The sequence below is a fragment of the Centrocercus urophasianus genome, unplaced genomic scaffold (assembly GCF_019232065.1).
Source record: "Centrocercus urophasianus isolate 14NV4802_14NV808 unplaced genomic scaffold, USGS_Curo_1.0 seq_16, whole genome shotgun sequence".
Lineage (NCBI taxonomy): Eukaryota > Metazoa > Chordata > Aves > Galliformes > Phasianidae > Centrocercus > Centrocercus urophasianus.
In genome coordinates, this window is record NW_024884711.1 from 10,304,446 (window position 1) to 10,329,441 (window position 24,996).

Genomic DNA, 24,996 nt, shown 5'->3' on the forward strand with positions numbered 1-24,996 from the left:
TTGTACTTGTTCATGTAGTCAGAAGTACAGGGCAGTGGTGTGAAACTACTTCTGAAAGCAAAAATTTAGGATGATCATTAATGGTTCTTGCAGACCACCGTTAATTTTCTTCTGTGATATACTTGGATTTTAATGTTTAAATTTAACTGAAAGCAAGCAAAAAAAAGATCTATTCAAGTACAGTACCAGTCAGGAATGTTAGCCCTGCTCTGATTCATATGCAACATCAACCTACAGTTGACTTGCGCAGTAATGCAGCAACATAGAACATTCAGAGATAAATGTCACCTGCCTTTAGCTCTGCTCTGTAAGTCAGAAAAGTCGAGGATATTTTGCTATTATGACTCCTAATGCGGTCTTCATTAAATAAGCATTGGAGTTAGGTTGCATCACTACACCTTTGTCACGGGTGTGTTGAAATTTACACTTACATTTTTTTCTGGGGAATTCTGCATTTTACAGTCTGCAGTCAAGTTTCACATAACCTGTTTTACTGTTCATTTCTACAGTATTCAGACTTCTATGCAGAGAGAATAATTTTCCTCAACTTTCTTAAAGCATACTGTTACTTACAGTATTAATTACAAAGGTAAGTCCTTAACAAATGTCGTCAAAACTATTTTCAGACTGGCTGTTAAGAAGAAAATGTGGCAACCTTATTGTATAGACATAAAACTCAGTAGAGCACCCAAATTGACTAGACACAATTTTCAGCGTTCACGTTGTTGTTTCTGAAGTCAGAAAATTATTTCTAAATTTTAGAACAGTCTTAAGGAATCTGCTTGATTCTGCCAAACTGAAAATTTTGAAATTTACTTGTGTGTTACTGGAGCCCTTGAAGTTGCCTGAGGTGATAAGCTTTATTTATTTATGAAAAACAACAAAAAACACTATAAGAAATATAAATTCATATTCCTGGCTAAATAACTGCTGCATAATCTCAAAACTCCCATGCAGATTTTAGTGTTTCTTCTTGAAACAAATTTGAGAAAAATGCCATTAAAAACAAGCCAATGCCTTTTACAGAGCGTAAAGCTTTAAAATACATATATAATGTAAAATGCACCAAGATGAAAGCAATGCTATTTAAAAGTTTATGGCCTAAGGTGTGTATTTATGTTTTTATTTGCAAACTTACTTTATCTGAGGGAGCATTTTGATGCATCCAGTCAGAACACAAGCGTCACAAATTTTGTGAAAAGATGGCAGCTTCGTAATCTGAAGCATTTAAAAACATTACTCAAGCATTAGAGCCACGACAGGGAAGTTTTATCTAATGGTACAACTGAAACTTAAAATTTTAAAATAAACTTGATGAGTCAAAATTGCTCAAACAAAGATTTTTGAAATGAGGCAGAAGATGCAGGAAACTGTGCTGTTCTGCAGCGTATTGTTTCTTGATGGCTTTTCATAATGTTTGTTACTTTTAGTCCTATTAAAATCAGTTGTTCTAAAAATTGGCAGAGCTTGTAGCTTGATGGATCTCAGAATTCCTGCTGAATGGTTTGGATCCATCCAAATGGATCCATTTGAAATTCATTTAAAATTAATGTTTCTAACTAGTTGAAACTAAAAACATCATGCTTTACTAAGTTTGATTTCTGAATACCTATCTTGTAAAGCAAGTGTGAAAGCTTTTCCTAAGAATGCGTAACCCTTATATGAGACAGGATTCCCTCTAATGTTTTTCTTACCTTACAGAGATCAGGAAATAAATGCGCTTGGGTGCAAGTTAATTCGTTTAAAGACATTCTGCAGCATTTGTGCAAGAGAGAAGAGTGTGCTCAGATCTGTAGCAAGAATGTATTTGTGACCATTAATGACATACAGAAACCTTTTTTTGGCAAATGTTTCTTTTGAAGCCATTTACCAGAGCAGTGTGATGATTGAGTAAGCCAGCATCACTATAGAGCTTAGTATTCTTGGGGACTCCAGCCATTGTTCTTAATTAAACTTTTGCCTGAATTGTCTAGTCTCTGAGTTTTCTACCCTATATCCTTTTTTCTGAGTGTCACTGCAGAGCTGGCCTGGAGGAGGTCCTTGATCTCAGAGCGTCGCGTTCAGTTATGGCCTGGTTTGGATGTGTAGTGCGAGGGCAGGCAGTTCCCTTGGGTACCCAGTGCTGGCTCCTTCCCGAGGCTACAGAGATGGGTGTTGGCTACAGGCCACAAAGCCTTGGGACAGACCTGCGCTCGTACGGTGCCAGAGTCTCTTTGCAGCTCTGTCATTTGGCACTAGGCTTTCCCCATTACTGTTACTATCTGCCTGTCTGATGTAATTACTGACAGTGCCTTCTTGAGTACTGTTGATTGAATCAAACAGAACTAAACATTCAGAGCATTTTTCTCTTCTGACTGCTGCACCAACTCATATTTGATTTTAAATCTACAGAAGAAACCCACTTGTATGCGTAATGAGAGTTGTGGAATTTATTGCTTCAGCATAATGTGATGCAGGCTTTCATTGTGTAGTGAGAAGACATTCTTTCTTACTGAGCTGCTTTACCATACGCTGTGCATATGAAAATTTTCAGTTATGCTTTTCGGTCTTATATGCCGAGATATTTCAGTACAAAGACCATATTCTCAGATATGCTTAATTACTAGGAGCAACAGGAAATTTCAGAATAGGGCCCAGAAGGCTTAATAGATTCTAAAATATTTTGAACTGTGGCCTCTAGCTAAGGCACATAACCCTTTGTGGAATAATTTATTTTATTCCTTTATATAAATCTGTTGATTAAAAAAAAATTGATTTCAGATATTCTCAAGGGAAGTGATAATCTCTGTCAAATAATTCTTTTAACAAAACACAAAAAAAGACCCTTTGCTTATAATAAGACGCTTTTTGTAGAAAATTGATGCTTGGAAAACCGAGGTGATCACATACAAACAGACTTCTGTGTAAAATAAATGACCTTTCCAGTTTCTTATCTGAAGATTTTGAAAAATAGCAATTTCTGTTATGAAGTCTCTGTCATCAAGTGACTATGGGGAGCTTATAGAGAATGTGAAGTCAGTCTCTTGCCAGAGGTGCACAGTGAAAGGATGAGGGGGTATAGATGCAAAGATGGGGGATAGGAAGTGCAGCTTGTGCATCATGGAATTGTTTCCACAGGGGGTTTGGTTATATGTTGGAATGGGTGGCCCAGAGAGACTGTGGAGTTATCATTTCAAATACTCAAAACTTGACTGGTTGTCATCCTGAGCAACTTGATCATAAAGAAGCTTCAGCTTTGAAGTTGGTCCTGCTTTGAGAGTTGATAACAGCTAGCAAGTCATCACATGGCCCATACAACATTAATTAACATCTCTGCAGTTCAGATTTCGAAGAATCAAGATTTGAGAACGTATCGCATTCCTTTTCACATAGACAGAAACTTGGTTTTCCTTGGTAGCATAGGGAAGAATGTTCTCCTTTGTATGAAGCTTGAAAGGCATCTAGTTATCACTGATGGTTAGAAAAAGGAAATTCCTGTACGGAAACACAGTTGCCACATCAAAGCATTCTGGATGTATGTTTTTGACTTTAGAAGTCTTCTATCACCATTTACATAGAGCTCTGTGAAGAAATCAGGAAATTAAACACAGTGGTTTTTGTTAGTTTTATAGGACTTTATATAAACTGACTTGCAGAGTAAGACCATCTAATTGAGATATGCAGCAAACTCCTAATATTTAAATTTGTTTCACAGGGATAAGGGCCTTAATAGTAAATACCCTTGGTGGATTTGAACAGCTAAGCTTGGATAAAGTCATGTTAGATTAAAATGAGCAATTATCTCTTGAGTTCTGTATCGCTAAATTTAGTATCAGGCAGTGTAATAAATCTGTTGATTGTAGGTTTAATGTAATTCTTTAACAAGATTTGCTTGGGAGTGGTACTATGGTACAGACGTGTTTGTGTGAGTTAAGCTTTGAAGGTCAAGCAGTTGTACCTTTTTAAGCTTTGAAAAATAATATTCAGATAAAAGGCTGTGTTCCTTTTGAAGTAACATGGTTGCCAATAATATGGATTCTGGGCTTTTAGACTTACCTGGCTTTTTCTGATTTTTTTTTTTTGATTTTTTTTTTTTTTTTTTTTAGGCCTGGGTGAAGGGAGCTGTTAGCCACATTACCCAATTCATTGGGAATGAAGGAAGAAAATCTTGTTAATTATTGGAAATTATGCTAGTAACTATATATATTCATTTTCCAGCATTAATTACTGCTATTTAAATAATGAAACCAAGAGAACATAGGCCTACTCAATACGACTGTTTTTTTTTTCAGGAACTTTTTAGTGCTTTTCTCTGTGAAGTTAGAATTAAGGTTAAACTTGTCTGATTCGTGGGCACTTTTGCCCTGCCTTTTGGTGTTAATATACTTGGCAGCATTCAGTAGCAGCAGTTTTTGACTTCCTAGGTAGTAGTAGAGCTTTCTTTGTTCATACATGTCCATGATTAAAAAAAAAACAAACAAACAAAAAAGAAAAACAAACAAACAAACAAATTTGGCTTCAATGGCCAAACTTGATTAGTGTATTGGACTTCTCATCCTCCTATAAATAAATAAATTGAGAGATTTTTTCACTGTTTCTTTAAGTAACCCTAATAGAATCGCATTGGACTGTGATGTGTTTGACTTAATTGCTGGAAGTCATCTGGCTTGTCTGTGTTTCTTCTTAGTCCTGAAATCCAGTGAGGATCTAGCTATTAGATCACTGTGCAGGTATAAAGCAGATACAAAGGTAATTGGAGAAAGTATTCTTGTTTCACACTTGCCTGCCAAACAGTGTCTACATGAGCAAATAGCCATTCACACAAGTTGCTTATAGGCAGTGAGAGCTGAAGGATAGTATAAACCATTGGAAGGTTCATTCAGTGTCACTGTGGTACCCTGGAGGTAGAGTAGCGAACATCAATGAACTGTTGACTGTTTAACAGTATGTTTAATTAGAGCTTAATACATGCTACTTGACTCAGTAAAATGTAACGTGCCCTGATGGTGTAAGGTGATGGGGATGATTGGTGCAGTTGCTGCTAGTGGTGGTTGCAGTGGGCAGATCTGAGTGGGACCTGGTGAATGCTGTTGGTCTCAAGCCTTGTCGGGTGTCCACATGCTTACTTACTGCATCGCTGTGGTATTAGTAACCTGACTGTAGTTGATGGTGCCATCTAGCCATGTTCTATGCCAGGTTGATTGATTAACATTCAGGAGGCGCGTTGGTGATAATTGCTCTGAAATTACCTCTCACGCAGTAGTTATGGAGGTTCAGCTTCTTTTTGTAAGAAACTCATGAAAGATTCTCTGTCTATAAATAGGAGTAATAAATGCGTCAACAATTTAATCAATTTTCCACTCTTAATGGAAACAAATTATTTTTAATATGCTTCATTTCACATTTGGTCACAGTGCCAGTCAGTCAGGTCTAATTAAAGCTCAGTGTTCAAATTGCATTGAGAATCAAGTCTCATAATTTAGAAAGCAGTCTTCAACAGATAAAACAAACATTGAGTTTGTACATGTTTTTTTTTTGGTTTTTTTTTTTTTTGTTAGTCTTCTCCCTTGTGCAGTACTATGAAAGTACTGTTTTAAGATGTATTATGAAGAAAGATTCATATTTTGAGGAGGGCTTAGAGGTGCTATTCTTGCATACTAGAAATTATTTTTATTTTTCAAAACTCTGTAATGGACAGATTTTCCAGTGTTCTCGTAATCTCTCTCTCTCTGTGTGTTTGTGTGTGTGTGTAGTCACAACTCCTGGGGACTTTTTGACTTCTGTAAATTTGCTGAATTTACATTTCTCTAAGAGGTGGAAGACCACTTCCTTTTCCTTTTGCTAATGTCAGCCTTCTGTAATGACTCTTCTACAGTATGAAATCAAGTATTCAGTGTTAACCTCCTGGCTTATTGTTAATGTGATTCTTCCTGAGATTGTTGAAGAAGAAATTGAAAAGATTACTATATGTGCTAGCTGTATTAGAGTAAACATGGCAGTAGCTTGTACAAAACAATTGATTTCTTCTGCCAGGCTGTTGGTGCTAGTATTGCCTTAATGTGAAAGGCCAAAGAGAAATAAGATGTTTAAAGTAAATGTTGTAAAGAGCTGTTTGCACTAATTTGAGGATGTACTATTGAAATTTATTAAAAGATTCTAGAATCAAAAAAAGAGAGGAGAAAAAAATCCGCAAAAAACTTTTTGTCAGTTGTGTGATATTTTAGGCATAAATTTGCTTGTGTAAGTTTCTATTACCTTCCTCATACTAAATTAATTGTATGTTTGATCATGAGGTTCACATAGGCGCGTCACATATTATTTAGAAGTATTGACAGTTTGTTCAACTGTAGAAAACTATTTCTGACTTACAAGCTATGGGTGATTTCTTAATGAAGCTTGTATGATGATTTTCAGTAAACAAAAGGTATATCTTATAATTTTTTCTACTGTGCTTCTGGTTTCCTGGTGTTTATCAGGCAACTGATAAGCATTACATGTTTCACAGCAGAGTTCTTGAATTGAGCCACAATTTATTCTTACTCAGTTTACCTGGGAAATGAGTATAACACTAGTTCCTTGGCACTGGGTAAGGATAGAAGACGAAAGGCAACAGTAATTCAGTAAACGTCATTTTGCCAAGTGCTTTTGGATTTCTTTCTGATTTTGTCAAATTCCATGTCTTACAGAGTCATAGAATCACTTGGGTTGGAAAGGACCTTAAAGATCATCAAGTTCAATTGCAGCCTATCCGTACTGTCTTCCTGACAGTGATGCTAAATATTGGGCAAGAGGGTCTTTTTGCGTGCACGCATGTGTGTGTATGTGTGTAATTGTTTTCCTTTGAACTTCCTTGACAGGCCACAGAGCTGTGTATATTGGCGTTCATGTCCCGTTTGGAAAGCAAGGTCGTCGACGGCATAGACATCGTGGGCATAGACATCACAGAAGAAAAAAAGAAAAAGAAACTGATAGAGAAGATGGCAGAGAATCTCCATCATACGGTAAGAAATTTGTCTGGAGTTCTTTGTGTCTCTTGAAAATAAGCTTATAATAGTTACTTTGTGCTCAAGCGCTTATGCTGTTTCTTTTATTCTTACTGTAATTTTGTTTCTATCTTCAGTCAGGCAAACATTTTGTTGTTTTATATAGTCATGAAGTGTTGGGCTTCAGGTGTGTAAATGAATGTTCAGCAGCCTGCATTGAATTGGACTGAGTTTATAATACTGCTTTAGCATAAAAATATTGGCTATCTGCATTAAACTCAATTTCTCATTTTGTGATCTTGTATTTTCTGACACTCAATACTTTAAAAAATATGGGTAGAGCTACAAAGCAGCATTTTCATGGTACCTTGATCCATGATCTTAAAATACTTACTTGAGTTTTCCAGTTGTCTGATAGTAAGGAATTGTACTGCCTCCTGAGATTTACTTTTTACGGATTTCTTTGAATATATTGGATTTGGGACAGAAACAATCTACTGTAGATCTTTGTAGATAATAAATATTGTTTTCAAGAGCTTTTTCAGAAATGGTTTATTGGATGATGACAACATTGCAAAAGCAGAATTTAGTTCTGAGTTTATTAGTAATTCAGATCTTTCATCTAAATCTAAAAAATACTCTTGAAGATAATTTTGTGCTGCATGCTTCTTGCTGGGACTGGAAAATGTAACTGTTACATTTTATTTCTTCTATAATAGAAGTATGAGTTATTTTAGTTGTTGAGTTTCTCCTTTTCTTCAAGACACGCCATCCCAACGAGTACAATTTATCCTGGGTACTGAAGATGATGACGAACACATTCCTCATGATCTCTTCACTGAAATGGATGAACTTTGCTTCAGGGATGGAGAAGAGTATGAGTGGAAAGAAACTGCAAGGTAAGCTAAAGGTAGATTTTTTCAAGGTGTATCTTCTAGTGATTTTATTTGAAAGAACTGCAAACTAGGTCTGTGTTGGAATTTTCTTGAACTGTAGGAGTTTTTCAGTTCAGCTCAGAAGACTGAAACTTCTACTATCGTTGTCAAATTGTGGAGAAATTAACATGGCTTCTTAAAAGACACAGAATTTCACTGCTGCAAGTTGTAGCTTTGTGAAAGCTACAATATTCCTTTATTAATACACGTGCTTAACCATGTAGTGCAGAATTTACTGTCTCAGAAAAATCTACTCTATTATCATTGATAATAAATAGTGTCTTTTTTTACTCAAATCTAAATAATATTGGGTATTTACATATGTTGTTCTTAGGAAGGTCTTTCAATTTTTTGTTTGTTCTGAAAGATTGTGTGTTTGTTCTTTGTAGGAGGCCACAGTTAATTTTTTTTCCTTCTACATGTGTTGTAATATGTGCTCTTCCAGATGCAGTGCTTCCAATTACCTTATTGCATTCTGACTTTTGCAGAAGTTCAGCTTCTGTTACACCTGTGAATTAGAATAAAAGCCAATTAATAGTTAAACCCTAATGTTACTTAACTCTTGAATGTCTGATTTGGCATCCTAGAATCAACATTATATGCAATGCATTTCAGACAGTTTTTTAATCCTAAAATACAGATGAAACTAAGACATGCAAATAAAGTGACATAGCACAGTCCTACACTGTTCTTATGAATGAGAATAGATAGGTATTGTTTAAACCTGATGAAACAAAGTGGACTAGAACTAAAAGAGCTCAGCCTGGTCAAAGAGCTAGATAAGTGTTCTAACTGTTAATCTGCTCAGCTTTCTGAGAAAGGAAAGTCAGCATGTACTGATGTATCTCCCTCTTCAGCATTGCTTAGAGCCACAGAGAGGAGGGCTTGCCAAGTTGTCTGTTTTCTGGGACAAAAATAAATATTTGTATGTGTATTCATTTCAGGTGGCTAAAATTTGAAGAGGATGTTGAAGATGGTGGTGATCGGTGGAGCAAGCCTTATGTAGCAACTCTGTCTCTGCACAGTCTCTTTGAACTGCGAAGCTGTATTCTTAACGGGACAGTCATGTTGGACATGAGAGCAAACACGCTAGATGAGATAGCAGGTTGCAGCAAAACTTTTTTTGAAATACTTCATTTCTAAATTTTAAATACTACTTGAAATGTGCTTTTAAAATATTCTTGAAAATAAGGTATTGAAGAAATAGTTATGTACATCTGCAGTTTTCTTCATCTGGTTATAAAGAGCTGGTTGCTCACTTAAAAGGAGCTCTGCTGGTTGAGTAGCACCTCCTTTATTTGCATGTTTTTAGGATGAGGTCTGGAATCTACGTTTGTTCTGATTCCTGGATGTGTTCTGTCTTTACTTCTACAGATGAAGTATAAATATCTTCCAGAGCATTTTAGGACTTACTTGTGCTCTTTAGTACTATAATTATTAATCATAACTTGGCTGATGTTAACTCGATGCCATTACTGCATTTGAGTGTTGCACATCTATTATTTTTTTCACCTTTGTAAGAGGTGAGCAGAAGTAAATTATGCATTTAACCTACTGCGCGTTGAATGGCCTCACTAATCACATGGTCATTTTGGGTACTGTAGAATCATTTCAGAAAGCTTTTTTTAAAATCAGAGTTGTGCTTGTTTATCCTGAATGCCTTTGAGCTAGTTTCACCTAATTTTCCTGGTATCTCTTGCTACAGGTGCCACACAGTGGAATGCCTGCTCAGCAATCATGCTAGGCTTAGGGCCGCCCAACGTGTTTGAGAAGGACGGGGTGTTTTGGCATAAAAAAGTTGGCATAGCTTGAATTTTTTTTTTTCTTTTAAGTCTTCAAATTTTTCTTAGGAAGTTGGCCTTCCTTTCCTATTTTCCTGACTTGCTAAGGAAAAGTGTACGTGGTTTGTAAATGCAGTCGATCATTTGATTGAGTTTTATTACATTAATTACAGAAGTAATCTAAGTTTATAAGAAACATAGTTACTGCTTAATTCTGTGTAAACAGTGCTTTGGTTTTTTAATAGCAAATGTTTTAGGTGGGTCTGTAACATATGAAGAGATTGCATAAATTTGTTTGAAGTTAATTTTTGGTGCCATTATGAAAGTATACTCTGCAAAGAATTATTATCCTACACAAGGCTATAAATGTATTATCTCGGTTCCCTGAATAGGTGTTCAGTTTTCCCTTAAGCAGGCCAGGAGTTTCTTTTCAGAAGCCATAGCATAAGACTGTGTGTTACCAGTGATTCCCAAAGGAGGTTGTACTGTTCTGGCAAGGACTTTATGGCATATAATTTTGCTTGTAAAGCATTTTGAGCCATAACTTTTTTCACTGTGGAAAGTGCTATGCGATTACAGCTTATCATTGTAGTTCATTGATGCGCTAGTTAAGAATAGAAAAATACGCTGAAAAGTTATGTGTCACATAGGTAATGTTGGTTTGTGCAGGTGTGTGTGTTTCTGAGTAAAAATAACTACATAATCACAGCAGACTTTCATCTGTGTGAGCATACTGATGAGATGCACCTTTGAAACTTGATTCTAGCTTTCATTTTACGTTTCCTTTTTTTAAAGTGTGTGCATCACAAGCCTTAGGAGCTCGAGTCATGTGAAAGTAACAGAAGTTATGGAATTCATCCCATTATCTTACAGCTATCCTTCTAGTGTAGTTGTATACTTTCAAAATAAGGAACACTAGGTTAAGGCTTTAAGATATCTGTTGTGTATTCACTCTTAGTTGAATACACAGGTGTTTCTTTTTTGAAAGGAAGTTGCAATTGAAAAAAACCATAAAACATTAAGTAGCTTATTTCTTAAAATGATACTACTAGTATTTTATGATTTACATTCTCTGTTTTACTTATTTACTTGTTTAATGACATCTTTGAAAATTTCCTGTGGATTCTTGAAGATGGCATTGATGTTGAAAAGGCACTTCTGTTTATCATATAATTCATTTTTTTTCATATGGTTTGTTGCAACTACAGTGTTTGGGTGTGTGGAAGGATAGCTACGTATATAAACATTTCATTTTTCTGTTTTTGCTCTTCTGTAGATATGGTCTTGGACAACATGATTGCTTCTGGCCAACTGGATGAATCCATAAGGGAGAATGTGAGAGTGGCACTTCTAAAAAGGCACCATCACCAGAATGAGAAAAAATTCAGCAATCGGATTCCTTTGGTTCGGTCTTTCGCAGATATAGGCAAGAAACATTCTGACCCTCACTTGCTTGAACGAAATGGTGAGATAAGTTGTAGTGTCCAGTTTGTTCTAACCTGTTACAAAATGTTTTCACTGGGAGATGAAGGAAAATTCAGCTGATAATTGCAGATAAGTGTTTTCTTCTTGATAAGCAATGAACTAATAGTAACAGTGTATGCCATGCATAGCTATGGATGATGTTTCCGTATATTTTTGAATTCACTCAAATGCTTCATTCCTGTCTGTATATGTAGCATGCATTATTATTTTGAAGTGTAGAAGTAGATGCCCTAATGCTTTTTAGGGTACGCTTGAAAAAATATGTAATGTTTGAGGAATTTCATCATTGTGGCATAGTTTCATATGTTTGTCAGGTAGCTACTGCTTGCCTATTTAGTTTTTATGCAAGAGAATTTGCTTTGTGATCATGTTGTGAGTTCAGTGATACTGCCAATTACTGACTTTTAATTCAGTGTTATTTTTACATGGTGAGAGAGCTCACTATTCCAATGGTGAAGAAATTACTTTTATCTAGGACACAGTTCTTGCCATGTTTTCTGTAGAACATTCTGCCTGGGCGAGAAAAAAAAGTGCATGAGAAATATATGCAGTATTTTTAGAGACTTTAAATGCAGAGCAGTTTACTTCTGTTTTTATGGCTTGTTTCCCTCTGTTTTTTTTTTGGTTTGTTTGTTTGTTCTTATGCTTTGCATTAACTAAGCCATGTGAAATTTCAAGCTAAATTTATTAGTATAGTGAAAGCTTAATACTGATTTCATGAGTCACTCCTTGCAACAAAGTTCCTTTCCAGTCTTTGGAAATGTCTCATGCCCTGCTTGTTTAAGTGCTTGTTGGGTTGAATCCAGGTTCAGTGTGTTTGTGGAGTGTTCTCTAGTCCGAACTTACTGATGCATGTTCTTAGCTAGTGAGTAAACGATACATACTTTTCACTGATGATAGTTTCAGAATCAGTTTTTCCTGGAAAGGAAATGTGACTGATTAAAAGTACAATTTCTTCCATCTAACTTCTGACTTGTTCTTTTTTGTTTAGCGAATGTGCAAGTTTCAAATATAAACTTGGTTTTACCCATTCTTTAACAGCTGTATCCCCAGGGTTGATTTTTTTCATACGCTTGTTAACTTTTCCTTTATTGTCATAAAGTCACCCTCTACTAAACTGGTAAAACAAACACACATGTATAATAATTTTTAGGCACCTTGTACACATGTGTGTTTAGTTTTAAGACATCTGATGTTCATAACTCAGACATCCTTATTAGTCCAGTGCAGCTGTTATTCATAGTGATTAATACAGATAAAATCAAACAATTTGCTTTGGCATTCCTGACTTCACTGTATTGCTATTATAATTGCTCAACTCTAAGACGTCAGTTCTTATTTTAAATCATTTGTATCTGTAGGACCCACTTTTCCATACTGCAGGGGAATGTGTGTGATGTTTACCTAGGTATACTTTCTGTGCCTCTGTCTTGCAGGTTGTTCTGAAGTTGTTAAGTGTATTGGTCTCTGTAATAGTGCCTAGTATAAATGTGAGACTAAATGTCTAGTTAGGTATTTTGGTTTTGCTTGATGGCATATTATGTGAAAGTAGCATGGCTTTGATTTCGTGGACTGTAGGAGAAGTAATTGTTTCTCTTTTCAAGGTGACTTTCATCCCAGGTGTTTTTCTCTCCTTTTTTTTTGTTGTTGTTGTGAATAGAACTAAGCTTTCTAATGGAAATATGAAGATACAGTCTCTGTTCCTGCTTTAGAAAGAACTAGAGTCCATGACAAACTGAAACCTTGAAGGACCTATGACAAAAATATTCTCTTTAACATGAAAGTAGTGGGGATGAATCCAGTGGAGACTGGATGGGAGAAGAAAAGTCACAGTGAATTTTGGAGAGATGTGTTTGATTTTAGGCAGATTGGGGGTATTTGGTAAGTTGCAGTAAAAAAGGTGGAGATGGAATCATGTAAATTCCTCTTTATGGCCTCTTTAAGACTTTGTATTGAGACTACACCTGGCTAGAAAACTTACAATTAAACGAGAACTCTATAGGAAGACAGTAGCACGTAATATGATTTGATAGTTCAATCATGTTGTTTTTAAAAATATTTTCATTAAAAATATTAATTATATATAATGAATGGAATTAATTGTGAACTCTTGTAATGTATTAACTGCTAAAGATTTTTATGGTAGTTTTTCTTGATGGCATTAAAGGTAGCTGCTGTGTGATTTGGATTAGGAGACGTTGGGAGTTTGAAGAGATACTATTTTTTAGTTTTGTTCTTATATTAAAAAAAATTCTTGCCAATTTTAAAACAATATCTTCTCCCACATATCTTTGGTGTTCTTATTAGTACTTTCGAGTAACTTCTGACTTCTCTAATGTCTAAAATCAGATCTGCTCTTACGTTGTCTCACTTGCATGAGTATGACACTTTTGGCCCATAAAACTTGCAATTTACTATGTAAATTGTTAATCCATATTTGTTTCTCTGATTTAGTATGTCCCTGTTGTAAGCCTCATGGTGTTTCATTTGTTTTATCTCAGGGGAAGGCCTTTCAGCCTCCCGCCACTCTTTGCGAAGAGGTCTCTCTGCCTCAAATATTTCCCTGAGAGGAGAAAACCGTTTGTCAGTTCTTCTCAATTACCTTCTTCCCTCTTCAAGAGCTGGAACCCCGGCAACCTCAAGGTGTACAACCCCTGTAACTACCCCTCAAAATACACCACCCTCCAGTCCTACCTGCAGCCACCCACCAAGCACAAGTGCCCAGCCAAGTCCACTTCAGGGCAAGGATATTCCTTCAGTAATTATCCATCCACCTGAGGAGGACTTAGAAGTGCAGGAAAGCCAGGAAGAGAAGACAGAGGAGAATTTTGGCAAAACACCAGGCAACTATTGAAATTTAAACTATCCACGTGTGATGCTTTCTGCATCAGGATCACTGCATTGTGATGTTTTTGGCACATGGGCACAAGGGATTGTGATAACGGTTACTTCTGCCTGCATGTTTTATTTCTTCTCACTTGTGACTGCTTTCTTGTTCAGCACTTCTAACTTCTTAGCTTTTTAATAAAAGCTCGCAAAAAAATTATTTATTTAACCTTTAACCTTCATTGGCATAGTTGAAAAGGAATAAGATTTTAAAACATAATATGTAAGCAAAATGTCAAAAATGTTGACTTTTTCTATCATGGACTACAGTCCACGCCAGGTTTTGTTTTTATTGTATTTTTGTCAGTGGATGAATTAATGTTTTACACAAGTGATTGATATTCAGAGCTAGCTACAGCTGAAGTCTTAGTGAAGTGTTAGTTAGGACTATAAAAACAATTAGGAAGGAATCAGTAGTCAATCTTATCTATAGATTATCTATATCTGTCTATATCTAGTCAATCTTATCTATAGATTAGTATTATTATGAAGTTGTTGAACAGACTTATTTTTACTTTTGCACTTCTAAAAAACAGGACAATTATAAAGCAGTTTGATGGAACGGGCAGATTCAATGCATCTATACCTGCTTCCAGGAAGCTTTCCATTAGTGAAGTGTTTCAACATCAGACATTATTTTGTTGTTTGATATGCAGCAGTAAGGTAAGGTAGTTCAGAACATTCATAGGTCAGATTTCAGTAATTTATTAGCTGGCTTGCTTACTGGATAAATCTTGTTCTTTAAAGGGACGATCTTGCTTTTTAGCCTTCAAGCTCCTGCAGCATTTATTTTTTCTTTCAGAACTTCTTTCCTGCCATAATCTAGCTTTTAGGTTTTTCTGCTTTGTATCTATGTGTATTCAAAAAAAAAACAAGAGCAGCTGATTCCACCCAAGTCTTTCATCAGAGAAGTTTTTCTTGCTTTCCTTCCTTTCTTATTCAGTAATTAGATTGAAAGATTACTGGACCTTAGTTCCCCCTGAACTGCTGCTGTGCACTGTATTTGATTGTATTTGAAAAATACAATTTGTTTTGTTGTTTGCATGTATTTAGTGTAAGTATCCTTTATTTATTGATTTATGTTTTACCCTTCCAACTCTACCTGTTCATCTCCTTACTAGGATTAGTTTCAAGGTAAAACAGAGCACACTGCTACATAGAGCAGTAAAAATAAGCTAACATAAAAGGCTGTGGTTATCTGTCTTTTCACATTTTGCAGCCAAACTGCTTGAATGAAAAGAGTAGATTATTTTACAGACTATGACCTTGAGTTGATTAGAGACCTCCAACCTTACTTCAATTCAGAAAAATGAACTAAAACCCCTCTCTGCCTCCATGAAGGAAAATAAAGAGAATTCATGTGAAGACCAACCTCTCTTATGAATGACCTTTCTAAGATACTTTACTTCTGGTTTATAATTAACAGCTGTAATTACTTTTCAGTTCTCTTATTTTCTGCTCGTCTGACAGGAGTGCCAGACCCAAGATCTCAAGAATCCAACAGAAGGCAAACAAATGATTGAATACTGGTGCTATTACTATCTCTAATAAAGCTTTCCACCAGACTCTCCCAAGTCACATTCGGATTACTTTTGTCTCTCAAGGAGTTGTTTCTCATAATTGGAAAAATCTGAAAGGAGTGTTTTCCCAGTTAGTCCATAAGTAAATGTCTTTCCAGGGAAAGATGGACACCAATAATGATGGAATACAATTTTGTTTTCAGTTGGTTTTCTCCCCACCCCCAGTTTTTAATTTGACATTGTCTGACCACAGAAAGACGTCTTCCTTTCAGATGCTTTTGAAGACATTCTCAGACTGTGATTGCAGGCCTGTAACTGAACTAATCTCTGTCTTGTGAGACAGACTCAGAAGGGAACTCTGAAGCAAAAGTCATCTTTATTGTCAGAAAAGCCCACTTGTCTGAGTTCCATTTCATTTAGGGATCATGATCTGTAATTCAGAATATTGCAGCTTGCATACTTTTTCCACATCTTGATGATTGAGTTTGCCTTCTCAGTGAAGTGTTTTAATTTGCTAATAGATGGCTTTATTCTTGTCAGCATTCTTCTGTCCTTGTGCTATTCAGTTTTCGTTTTCTCTTCCTCTTTTGTAAATAGCTGGAAGGATTCTGAAACTGATGTGATTTACTGTAAAAGGCAGGAAGGTGGACACACTCTCAAACTACCACTTGCTTTTTATCAAGCAGTCATTAGTTTATATAAAATGAAGCAGGAGAAAGATACCTTTTAAAATTCCTTTGTCATCTCTCAAGAACAGCTTTATTTTTTTCAAACTTTGAAATGGTTGCATTATGGATTTTGTAGGATGAGCTAGGAGGGCAAATGTCTCAGAGCTAAAGATGTTCACTTAAAAGTTTAACAATGTTAGTGAATTGTAATACCTATGAGTAACAGCTAAGGAGCTTGTTACATGAGATCTCTTAATTCACTACTAATTGTGTTATAAAGCTATATAAAATAATGTCCTGAACAACTTTTGTAAAAGTCTACTAGCTGAAAATAAGTCAGAAGGCTTTTCCATATTGGATTTCTAGGAGTATGTCTTTTTTTTTCTTTTTTTCTTTTTTTTCCACCTACTGCATTTTAATTTAAAAAGAAAAAGACCTAATATTTCTTCAAGGAGAAATGTGATGTAATTTTGTCTTCAAAACTTTTCTATTTAATAACTGTTGTCTGTATGGACATAATTATGTTGGAATAGTCATGCTTAGGTGTTGAGCTCAGAGTGGAAGGGTAGAAAGTGATTGTTATCGGTTGAACTAACTAAGTATAGGATTTATAATGTTAACTCATTACTTGTGCATGGTTAGATTTCACAAAGGAAATTACAGCTTATTAACCTCATTTGCTTTTTTGCTTCAGGACAAACTGGCCACACCACTTAAGCTCATATAAGCTATAGAAGCTTAAGGCTTGGACCTGCATGATTTTGATTGATGATGGCACTTTGAAAGAGTTTTTTGGAAATAAATTTGGGGAACTAATAAAATGAATTCAGTTGTGATTTGAAATGCTAAATAATAACAAGTTGCTAAATAGTAAGCATGGAGGGAAGCAACTGTGCATTTCCAGCAGTAGCTAGAGTAGAACAGTAGCCAGAAGGTACCCAGTGGGGATTTTGGTTTTATTTTGACTGGAGTAATGATTGATCTAAATACAAACTGTCTGCTGTAGGCTTTAGGCTTTGTTTAGTTGTTGCTTTGGAAGCATGTTAAAGCAAGCTTAACACCACATCCAGAAGGTCTAGTTTAGATAGTTAATGCAAAATGCCCTTCTAATGCACATTAAACTGAACAAAGGAACACTCTGTAATAAAAATAAAAAAACAAGATTTAGGTTTAGTTATGCATCCTTAGACCAGTTTAAGTGCTACTTATATAGGGCAACGTGAAAGTCAGTATATTAGAACACTTGGATCACTTTATTTTTTGCACCTTTCACTGAACATGCAATTCAGCGTTAGCAAGCCATGCAAAATTGTTGTGTCTTGATGTAGAAATCAGAGGGATGTTGTACATTTAACTTGAGTATCTTCACTGTACATGACTCTTCAGCTAATATGCTGAAGAGACAATTTGTACAGTAATCATCTGATTGGATTAATACCAAGAGCTTTGTTGTGCTGATTAAAGTCATGGTTTGTATGTAGTATGCTATTTGCTTGTATGGGTTTACTTTACAACCAGGGTATTGCTTCTTGTAGCCTGAGGCTTGCCAGTCTTTTTACAATTGAAATACTTGCTACACAGCAAGGTTATAGTTAACAGGTGTTTGTTTGGTATTCAAGGTCTTCTAAATAGAGTGAAGATGCTGTCTAACAACTACTGGGGTGGTTACAGTTAAAATGTCAACATTTGTTAGATTTTTCTACAATCAGAATCTTTCTTACTTTCTCATGGCAGCTCTACAAATGGCCATCATATTACCTAAGGCAATATTTACATTTTATTTATTTTAATCATATTGTTATTTTGAGAGCACAGTGAACTGTTAATGTTGCATTTATGATACTAATGTAGAGCACTCTGAATAACTTGCACATTTGCTTTAAGTGAGCTGCCACATTTAGTTTTAATGTGTTGCATCCTTGGTTCGCTTTCAATGCCATTTTGAACTTATCTCCTTTATTTGAACTTAGGGCTGTTAGCATCTCCTCAGTCAGCACCTGGAAATTTGGACAATGGGAAGAGTGGAGATGTTAAAGGTACTGGGACAGGTGGAAGCAGGGAAAACAGCACTGTTGATTTTAGTAAGGTAAGTCATATTAAATGCCTTTGTTTTTAGCACAAGAGCTATGTAGCAAAAATCGCATTAGCTTTTACTGCAGTCTTAGTTGCATACAAGTTGTGTGTAATATCAGAACGTGGAATATGTTGTATATGTCAAATGTTCTGTAACTCAATGGGACTGAACTTTTAGTTTGGTGGTTGGTGAACTTTTTGATATTTTGGTAACTTAGTAAGTGTAGCCTCCTGTACTATCTCGTGTAGAAGGTGACTTTTTCAAGTCTGCTATAAAGGTGTATAAAAACAGTTTTATAGATAATGTGGAAGTGCGTTCTCCTAGGTGCTTTTATTTGGGGGCAAGCATGTGGCTTTTAGAGGGGATTCATTCTTTGTTTGAGTTTGCTATACAAAAGTTACTGTTCATCTTAATCACTAGGAGTTTATAATATCACATGCTGAATCAAATCTTTTGTACTACTTTAAATTCGTTCCATGCCTCTTTGATAATTAAAATTTGCTGGGTAAGTTGTGTTATGGGCATTACTGTAAAAGTTAGTCTGTAGTGTCATCTGTATTGTGTAACACTAAGAAAATTGGTTTTCCACGTTAAATAATTATGCTTAACAAAAGGAACTTGCACCATAGTTCTCATCTGATGATAGCAGGTGCCATTTATTCCTGCTTCTCTGTCACAGTTTTTGTGTTTTTGCTTGGCCTGTCCTTCTGTACACCTGCCTTGTCTCCTGTTGGGCAGGAGTCAGTCTCCTGGCACTGTAGTTGTGGCACACTTGGTGTGGGACTCAAGAGGCCATCTGTAAGTTCTCTAGATAGCAGTGTAATTGGTGCTTGTGCATGTATGTGTGTGAACAGAGTTCATGTGCTTTTCTGAAATTATGTGCAGAAGTAAAGCTTAGATCTCTCAACTGTCATTCTTCATGGATGAGATGTAAATATACAAATTCTTTTTCAAAATTACAACTTCCTAATATATTTGAAATACACAACTGTGAAATAACTAACTGCATTCCAGAAACCATGAGTAATTACATGAACTCTCCTTAGCTAATTATGCTTAAATTAAGTATGTCCTATCACAGTATGTCTGTCTTGATAATCTTAGAAAGATGATTATGCAGTCTGGAGTCTTTTAGAATATAGTAGGAAGTAGTAATCGTACCTTACACAAAATAATTTATTGTTAGTGATTGGCAGGCTGATATTTTATGCATATGTCTGTCTTTTCTGTATTTTGGAGTATTTATTTTGCTTTTGTATTTTTCTTTGTAGCTTTTATGTCTAGTAAATAATTGATAAGCAAAAATTTTATGTTACAGAGTTTATGTTAACAAATGCACTTGTTTCATTTTCACATGACTAGGTTGATATGAACTTCATGAGGAAAATTCCTTCAGGAGCAGAAGCATCAAATGTGTTAGTGGGAGAAGTAGATTTTTTAGAAAGACCAATTATTGCTTTTGTGAGGCTCTCTCCTGCTGTGCTTCTCTCAGGCCTCACAGAGGTTCCGGTACCTACACGGTAAATAAATGCCTGGGAAGTCTGGCTTTACTTTTTATATAAGTTAACTTGTAGTATAAGTTAATAATATTTCAAATCTCGAGTAGAATCCATACAAAATCACGGATTATCAGCTTTGAAAATCTAGACTTACGTTTAACATTGTAACAGGTTGTTTGATCATAGCTCAGCCCTACAGGAGATAACTTCATTTTCTGTACACATTGATGCACTGTTGCATACTATGATGTTTGTCAAAAGTCTGTAAATATGTGGGTTTTATTTACTTATTTAAGAAATTGCCAAAGTGTGTGTTTGTCTTCATTGTCTTCAGCATATATACTACAGGAGTGGGCAAAAATAATCTTGGCAGTGTTTTCTTCAACATGTCAGAATTTCTAGATGGTAGTTACCAAAAGAGCTCACAGTGTTTCTTGGGAAACTCAAACTCATTGTACTAATGGAGCTAAAATTTTCCTGTCTTAAATTTTTCAGAATTCTACAGACTGGCATATATGGAATAGCATATTTTATTCTGAAGATACAATCTCAATTTTGGTTATCGTAGTCAAGAAAAATAACACTGAGCTTTTAGTGCCTTGAAATGAAAATGCTACTTTTTTGACGTGCAAAAATTGTTTTCCCTCCTAAAATGTCAGTTTCACCTTTTTAAGTAAAAGTAGTCCAAAATGTAGAATCCCTTCCCTTCTGCTGATGCAGGATATTACTATAAGTATGTCTGATGTGTTGCTTAGAAATACATGTGTAATACAATGGATTGCTTGTTGAAATACATCTGTGTACTGTCAGAAATTGAGAGGGGTTTGACTCCATTTAGGGGTGGTCATTGCAAAACTGAGAGCAGGTCCTAAAGCTCTGAGGCCCTGACTGTGGGCTCTTGGCCAGTGAGAATGGCAGAAGAAATACTCATTGCATTGCATCCTGTGGATTTTTCCTCTTTTTTTTAAAAAAAAAAAATTAAATAAAATATGTAAATAAAATATGTATATATATGTGTGTATATATTTTAAAAAAAAGTATGTTTTCATATATATATATATTCAGCTTCTTACAATAAATATGTATATTCAATCTCTTACAACAAATGTATACTTATTTATTATATATTTATAATTCTATATAATTCTATATAATTAATAATTATAATTATAATATATATAATTATATATTTATTATTCTTATTGTTGTAAGAAGTTGAAAAATTATATCTAATTAAGATTTCGAAGTAATTTTTTTCAGTGTTGACTTTGAAGTCTTTTCTTAGTTTTGTGGCAGTGTGTAAGATCTGAAATGGTAATGAAGACCAGCAGATTTTCTTGAAACATTAGTTTGAAAGAAGCCTCTAAATACATTCACATGAGTAATCCGAAATCTTGTTGGCTGATTTCTTCACAGGTTTTTGTTTTTATTGCTGGGACCAGCAGGAAAAGCTCCGCAGTATCATGAAATTGGAAGATCAATAGCAACACTTATGACAGATGATGTGGGTGATGATCTGTAGTTAAAGACTCAAATGCTGCATTTACTGACTTGTTAATAAATGTTTTAGGGAGTGGCATGCTAAAGAAAGGGAATCATGCTGGCTAAATGAAAAATAGTAAAAACTTTTCTTGTGTTAGTGAATTAAATGCTAGTAAAATGTTTTTCCTGCTTTTCTTGTGGAATTGCATAATGTATTTCAGAAAAGCTATCTTAGGTTTGATTAACGTATTTTCATATTAGGGAATAAAGCTATTAAATAGAGCTGCATCTGATAAGAGTGCTGTTATCAAAAGTGACACCAAACTACATGAGTGTTTAAGACGAAATTTAGGGGTGCATTCATTTGAGTCATAGCAGGTATTTTCTATCAAAGTAGGATTGAATAATTAATGTGGGAATTTTACTGGGAATTCGTAGCGATATTCTTAGAGCCCTAATGGACAGTTTTGAAGTGCACAGTGACTCAACTATGGTCATTTTACTGAGCAAAATTAGGATGTTTTAATTCTCATCTTGTATTGAGCGCCATCTACTGAATTGAGAAATACTAAAGCTAAATATCCTAATAATTCTTCCTCTTATAAGTTTGGAAATGTAAACGAGACTGGTAATTTTACAATGGGCAACTGATCTGTGATACAGTGTTCGTTCAGCACGCTTTAATTGCAGATTCTAATTTTTAGGTGGCCTGATTTTCAGGAATATTGTAGATCACTGAAAAAATAGTGGCTAAAAAAGACATATAAAACCTAAACAGGCTTTAATTTATCTAATTTATTGTTGGAAATATTAATGGTTAGGTCTTTGGAGATTAGTAGTTCAAGCTTCAGTATGTGCAGATGCAATTTAGGATCATCTTCTGCAAATGGTTTTTAATAGCAAAACTAGTGGTTTTTTTTTTGTTTTTTTTTTTCCTGTGTGTAAAACGTAGAGTTTGTGTTGTAGTGGCCTGTGAAACAGTATAGCTTAGGTGGGTTATTTATTTATTTATTTTTGAACAGTAAGAAGATTGACTACCTGTGCCTCTTCAGAGGTTTTTAAGGTTGGATTGAGCAGGAAGGGGGACAAACAAAATTTCTCAAGAAAAAAATTTGTTTCTGTTTAAAGCTTGTTTGCAGCTTTCTGTTGTTAGTTTTTCTTGTTTGCTTTGTCCTCATTTACCACAGTATAGCATTGCAGTGACAGTAGGGCAAAATTTTAGGGCAATATGACACTAATTTGATTTACTGGATATTGAAGATGATAATTTTAATTAATTTTAGAAGTTTTTGTTTTTGAAGGTGAAACAGCCTTATTTTATGATCCATAAATGTTTGCATATGCATTGTCTTTAATGTAAAAGTACGCAAGTCTTACTGCTGAGGACCTTTTAGAAATTCCCGTGCTTTTTAAAAAATAATCAAGTGTTCCTTATAATCTTTTCCTCATTCAAAAATTTAAAGAAATAAAAAAAAATGATTGTTGGGTGCTTTCTCTTTGTAGGTTTTCCATGATGTTGCCTATAAAGCTAAAGACAGAAATGATTTATTGTCAGGAATTGATGAATTTTTAGACCAAGTGACAGTACTACCTCCAGGAGAATGGGATCCATCTATACGAATTGAACCACCAAAAAGCGTTCCTTCCCAGGTAAATAAATGGAAAAAATCTAGCAGGAAGCCTCCATATGTTTCCAAAATGCAAGTTAATTGTTCACTAAGTGTTGATGTCAGTAAAGTATCAAGAAGGCTGTCAGCAATTTGTAAGAAAAAGTAGATCATTTGTTCATTTATGAAAAAAGTATTGGATCAGTTTCCTGCTTTGTTTTTAAGAAAATTGTATTTAATCTATTTCCTTTTGAAACAGTGAAATGAGATTCTGAGGTGAAAGAAGAGTTGTAACATTGTACCTGTGTTCATACTATAAATTTTATTATTAACCTAACAGTGGTCAGTAAGAATATTGTAATTGTTATAAAAACTTTATTTGCGTGTTCACCATGGATTGAAAATAAATCTTAATGTATATCAGCTAACAAATAATGTTTACTGAATGTTTATGGTATAGATAAATGTAGGTCAAGAGCCACAAGGCTTAGAATTAAGAACAGTGGAGAGGTGTTGCCTTAGGGAGCCGTGGCTTCTTATTATCTACAACTTTCTTATTGTCTACAACTCTGCAGGGATCAAAAGTAGGGCAGAAGACTGATGCTCTTAATCAGAAGGCTGATGCTGGTGTTCAACTGCAATCTGAGGAGTCAGTGAAATGAAGCAGCAGTACAGTTTATTTCATGAGTAGTGCAAGCCTACCATGTATTTCCAAAAAAAACCCAAAAACAAACAAACAAACAAAAAAAACAAAAGATACAAAGGGTTATGTTTTTTGGTTTTTGTTTTTTTTAATTGTTTTTTGGGAATGTAAGATTGGCTAAGAAACATACGAGGAGTTTGCTGAACAGAAGAATGACTTCTCATTTATACTTCACTAAATACTGTATTTGTTATAAACTGAGGTCAGTTTCTGATACTAGCTGGAGGCTACTGCTCTGGAAATGACTGAGGGAAAAACAACAACTTTGATTTCTAGGCCACATTGTTGAGCCTTTACTGTGTTCTGAAAAGGCAGACTTTGTTTCGTCATATCTCAGGGGAGGTAATTCTTGTAGAAAGGGAAGTTTTACACCATTGTGCAAGCCACTAATAAGATCTTTTTGGGAGCCTTGTACATCTCTGTTCATCTGTATTTAATAAATAATGGGTTTGGCAAATGAAAAAGTGATGATCAGCAGGGGATATGGAAAAGGTTTGGAAGATGTGGAGTTTCTCAACACTCAAATTGTTTTTAGTTCAAAAGCAATCTTTTCAAAATGTGTTTGTGTTGGGTTTTGTTGTTATAGGAGAAAAGGAAGATACCTAAGTTTCCAAATGGATCTACCCCTACAGGAGAGACTCTCAAAGAAGAAGGTCATCATGCTGGACCTGAACTTGAAAGAACTGGAAGGTGTGTTCTCTTCCCTAAATACTAGCTACCACAAAAAAATAGATGTGATAAATCTTCACAGACTTTAATGATGAGATTTGAACAGAAAAAAATACAGTATGCATCCATTTTCCTTTTCAAGTGTTGGGTTCTTGCCTGTAAATGGAAATCTGCTTGAAGCATTTTCAAGCCTGTGGCAATGTTTCTCAACACGTTTGTGAAGGATTTTGTATAAGATGCTGCCTAATTTAACTGAATTTTAAGTATTGATTTTTAATTTAAAATTATCAAGAGCATGCAATTATCATAATTATAGTAGGAATGTACAGTTTTCAATATTGGGCTAGCTACTAAAAATTTCCATTAATGCAAACCTGTTTTATTGAACATGTATGAAGCCAAACAACAAGGAATACAATGTGGTGGGAAAAAAAACCAAAACAGTTTTGGTTAGGTTTCTTTTAAATCTGAAATAAAATGGAAGGAATTTTTGAGTTGAGTTGTACTATTGTTCTCTATTAGTTCTGCAATACTTCCCAAAAAACTCTAAAATACTGGAAATGTATCTGGATAAGATTTCGCCTCATGTCATACAAGTAATTATACTAACTGAAAAGATCTGGAAAAGATGTAAAAAGTTTTTATCTTCAAAATGATAAACGTCCAAGTGATTTGCACCATTCTCATACTTTCACAAGAGGAACCATTTTGGCTTCATTATACTA

The 24,996-nt window shown here is 35.0% G+C and overlaps 1 protein-coding gene across 3 annotated transcripts in view; it reads left to right on the forward strand.

The window, feature by feature from the left end:
* The window catches only part of SLC4A7 (solute carrier family 4 member 7), an 83,597-nt gene that overhangs the window by 37,354 nt on the left and 21,247 nt on the right, over positions 1-24,996 (forward strand). For 2 of the 3 annotated variants that reach the window (XM_042816849.1, XM_042816850.1), the window contains exons 3-12: positions 6,837-6,980; positions 7,726-7,861; positions 8,842-9,002; positions 10,955-11,143; positions 13,665-14,006; positions 18,208-18,323; positions 19,674-19,831; positions 21,227-21,314; positions 22,796-22,942; positions 24,189-24,292. In XM_042816849.1, the coding sequence (XP_042672783.1) occupies positions 6,837-6,980; positions 7,726-7,861; positions 8,842-9,002; positions 10,955-11,143; positions 13,665-14,006; positions 18,208-18,323; positions 19,674-19,831; positions 21,227-21,314; positions 22,796-22,942; positions 24,189-24,292 (1,585 nt within the window). The remainder of the gene's footprint in view (positions 1-6,836; positions 6,981-7,725; positions 7,862-8,841; positions 9,003-10,954; positions 11,144-13,664; positions 14,007-18,207; positions 18,324-19,673; positions 19,832-21,226; positions 21,315-22,795; positions 22,943-24,188; positions 24,293-24,996) is intronic. The other variant, XM_042816851.1, reaches the window with a different exon arrangement.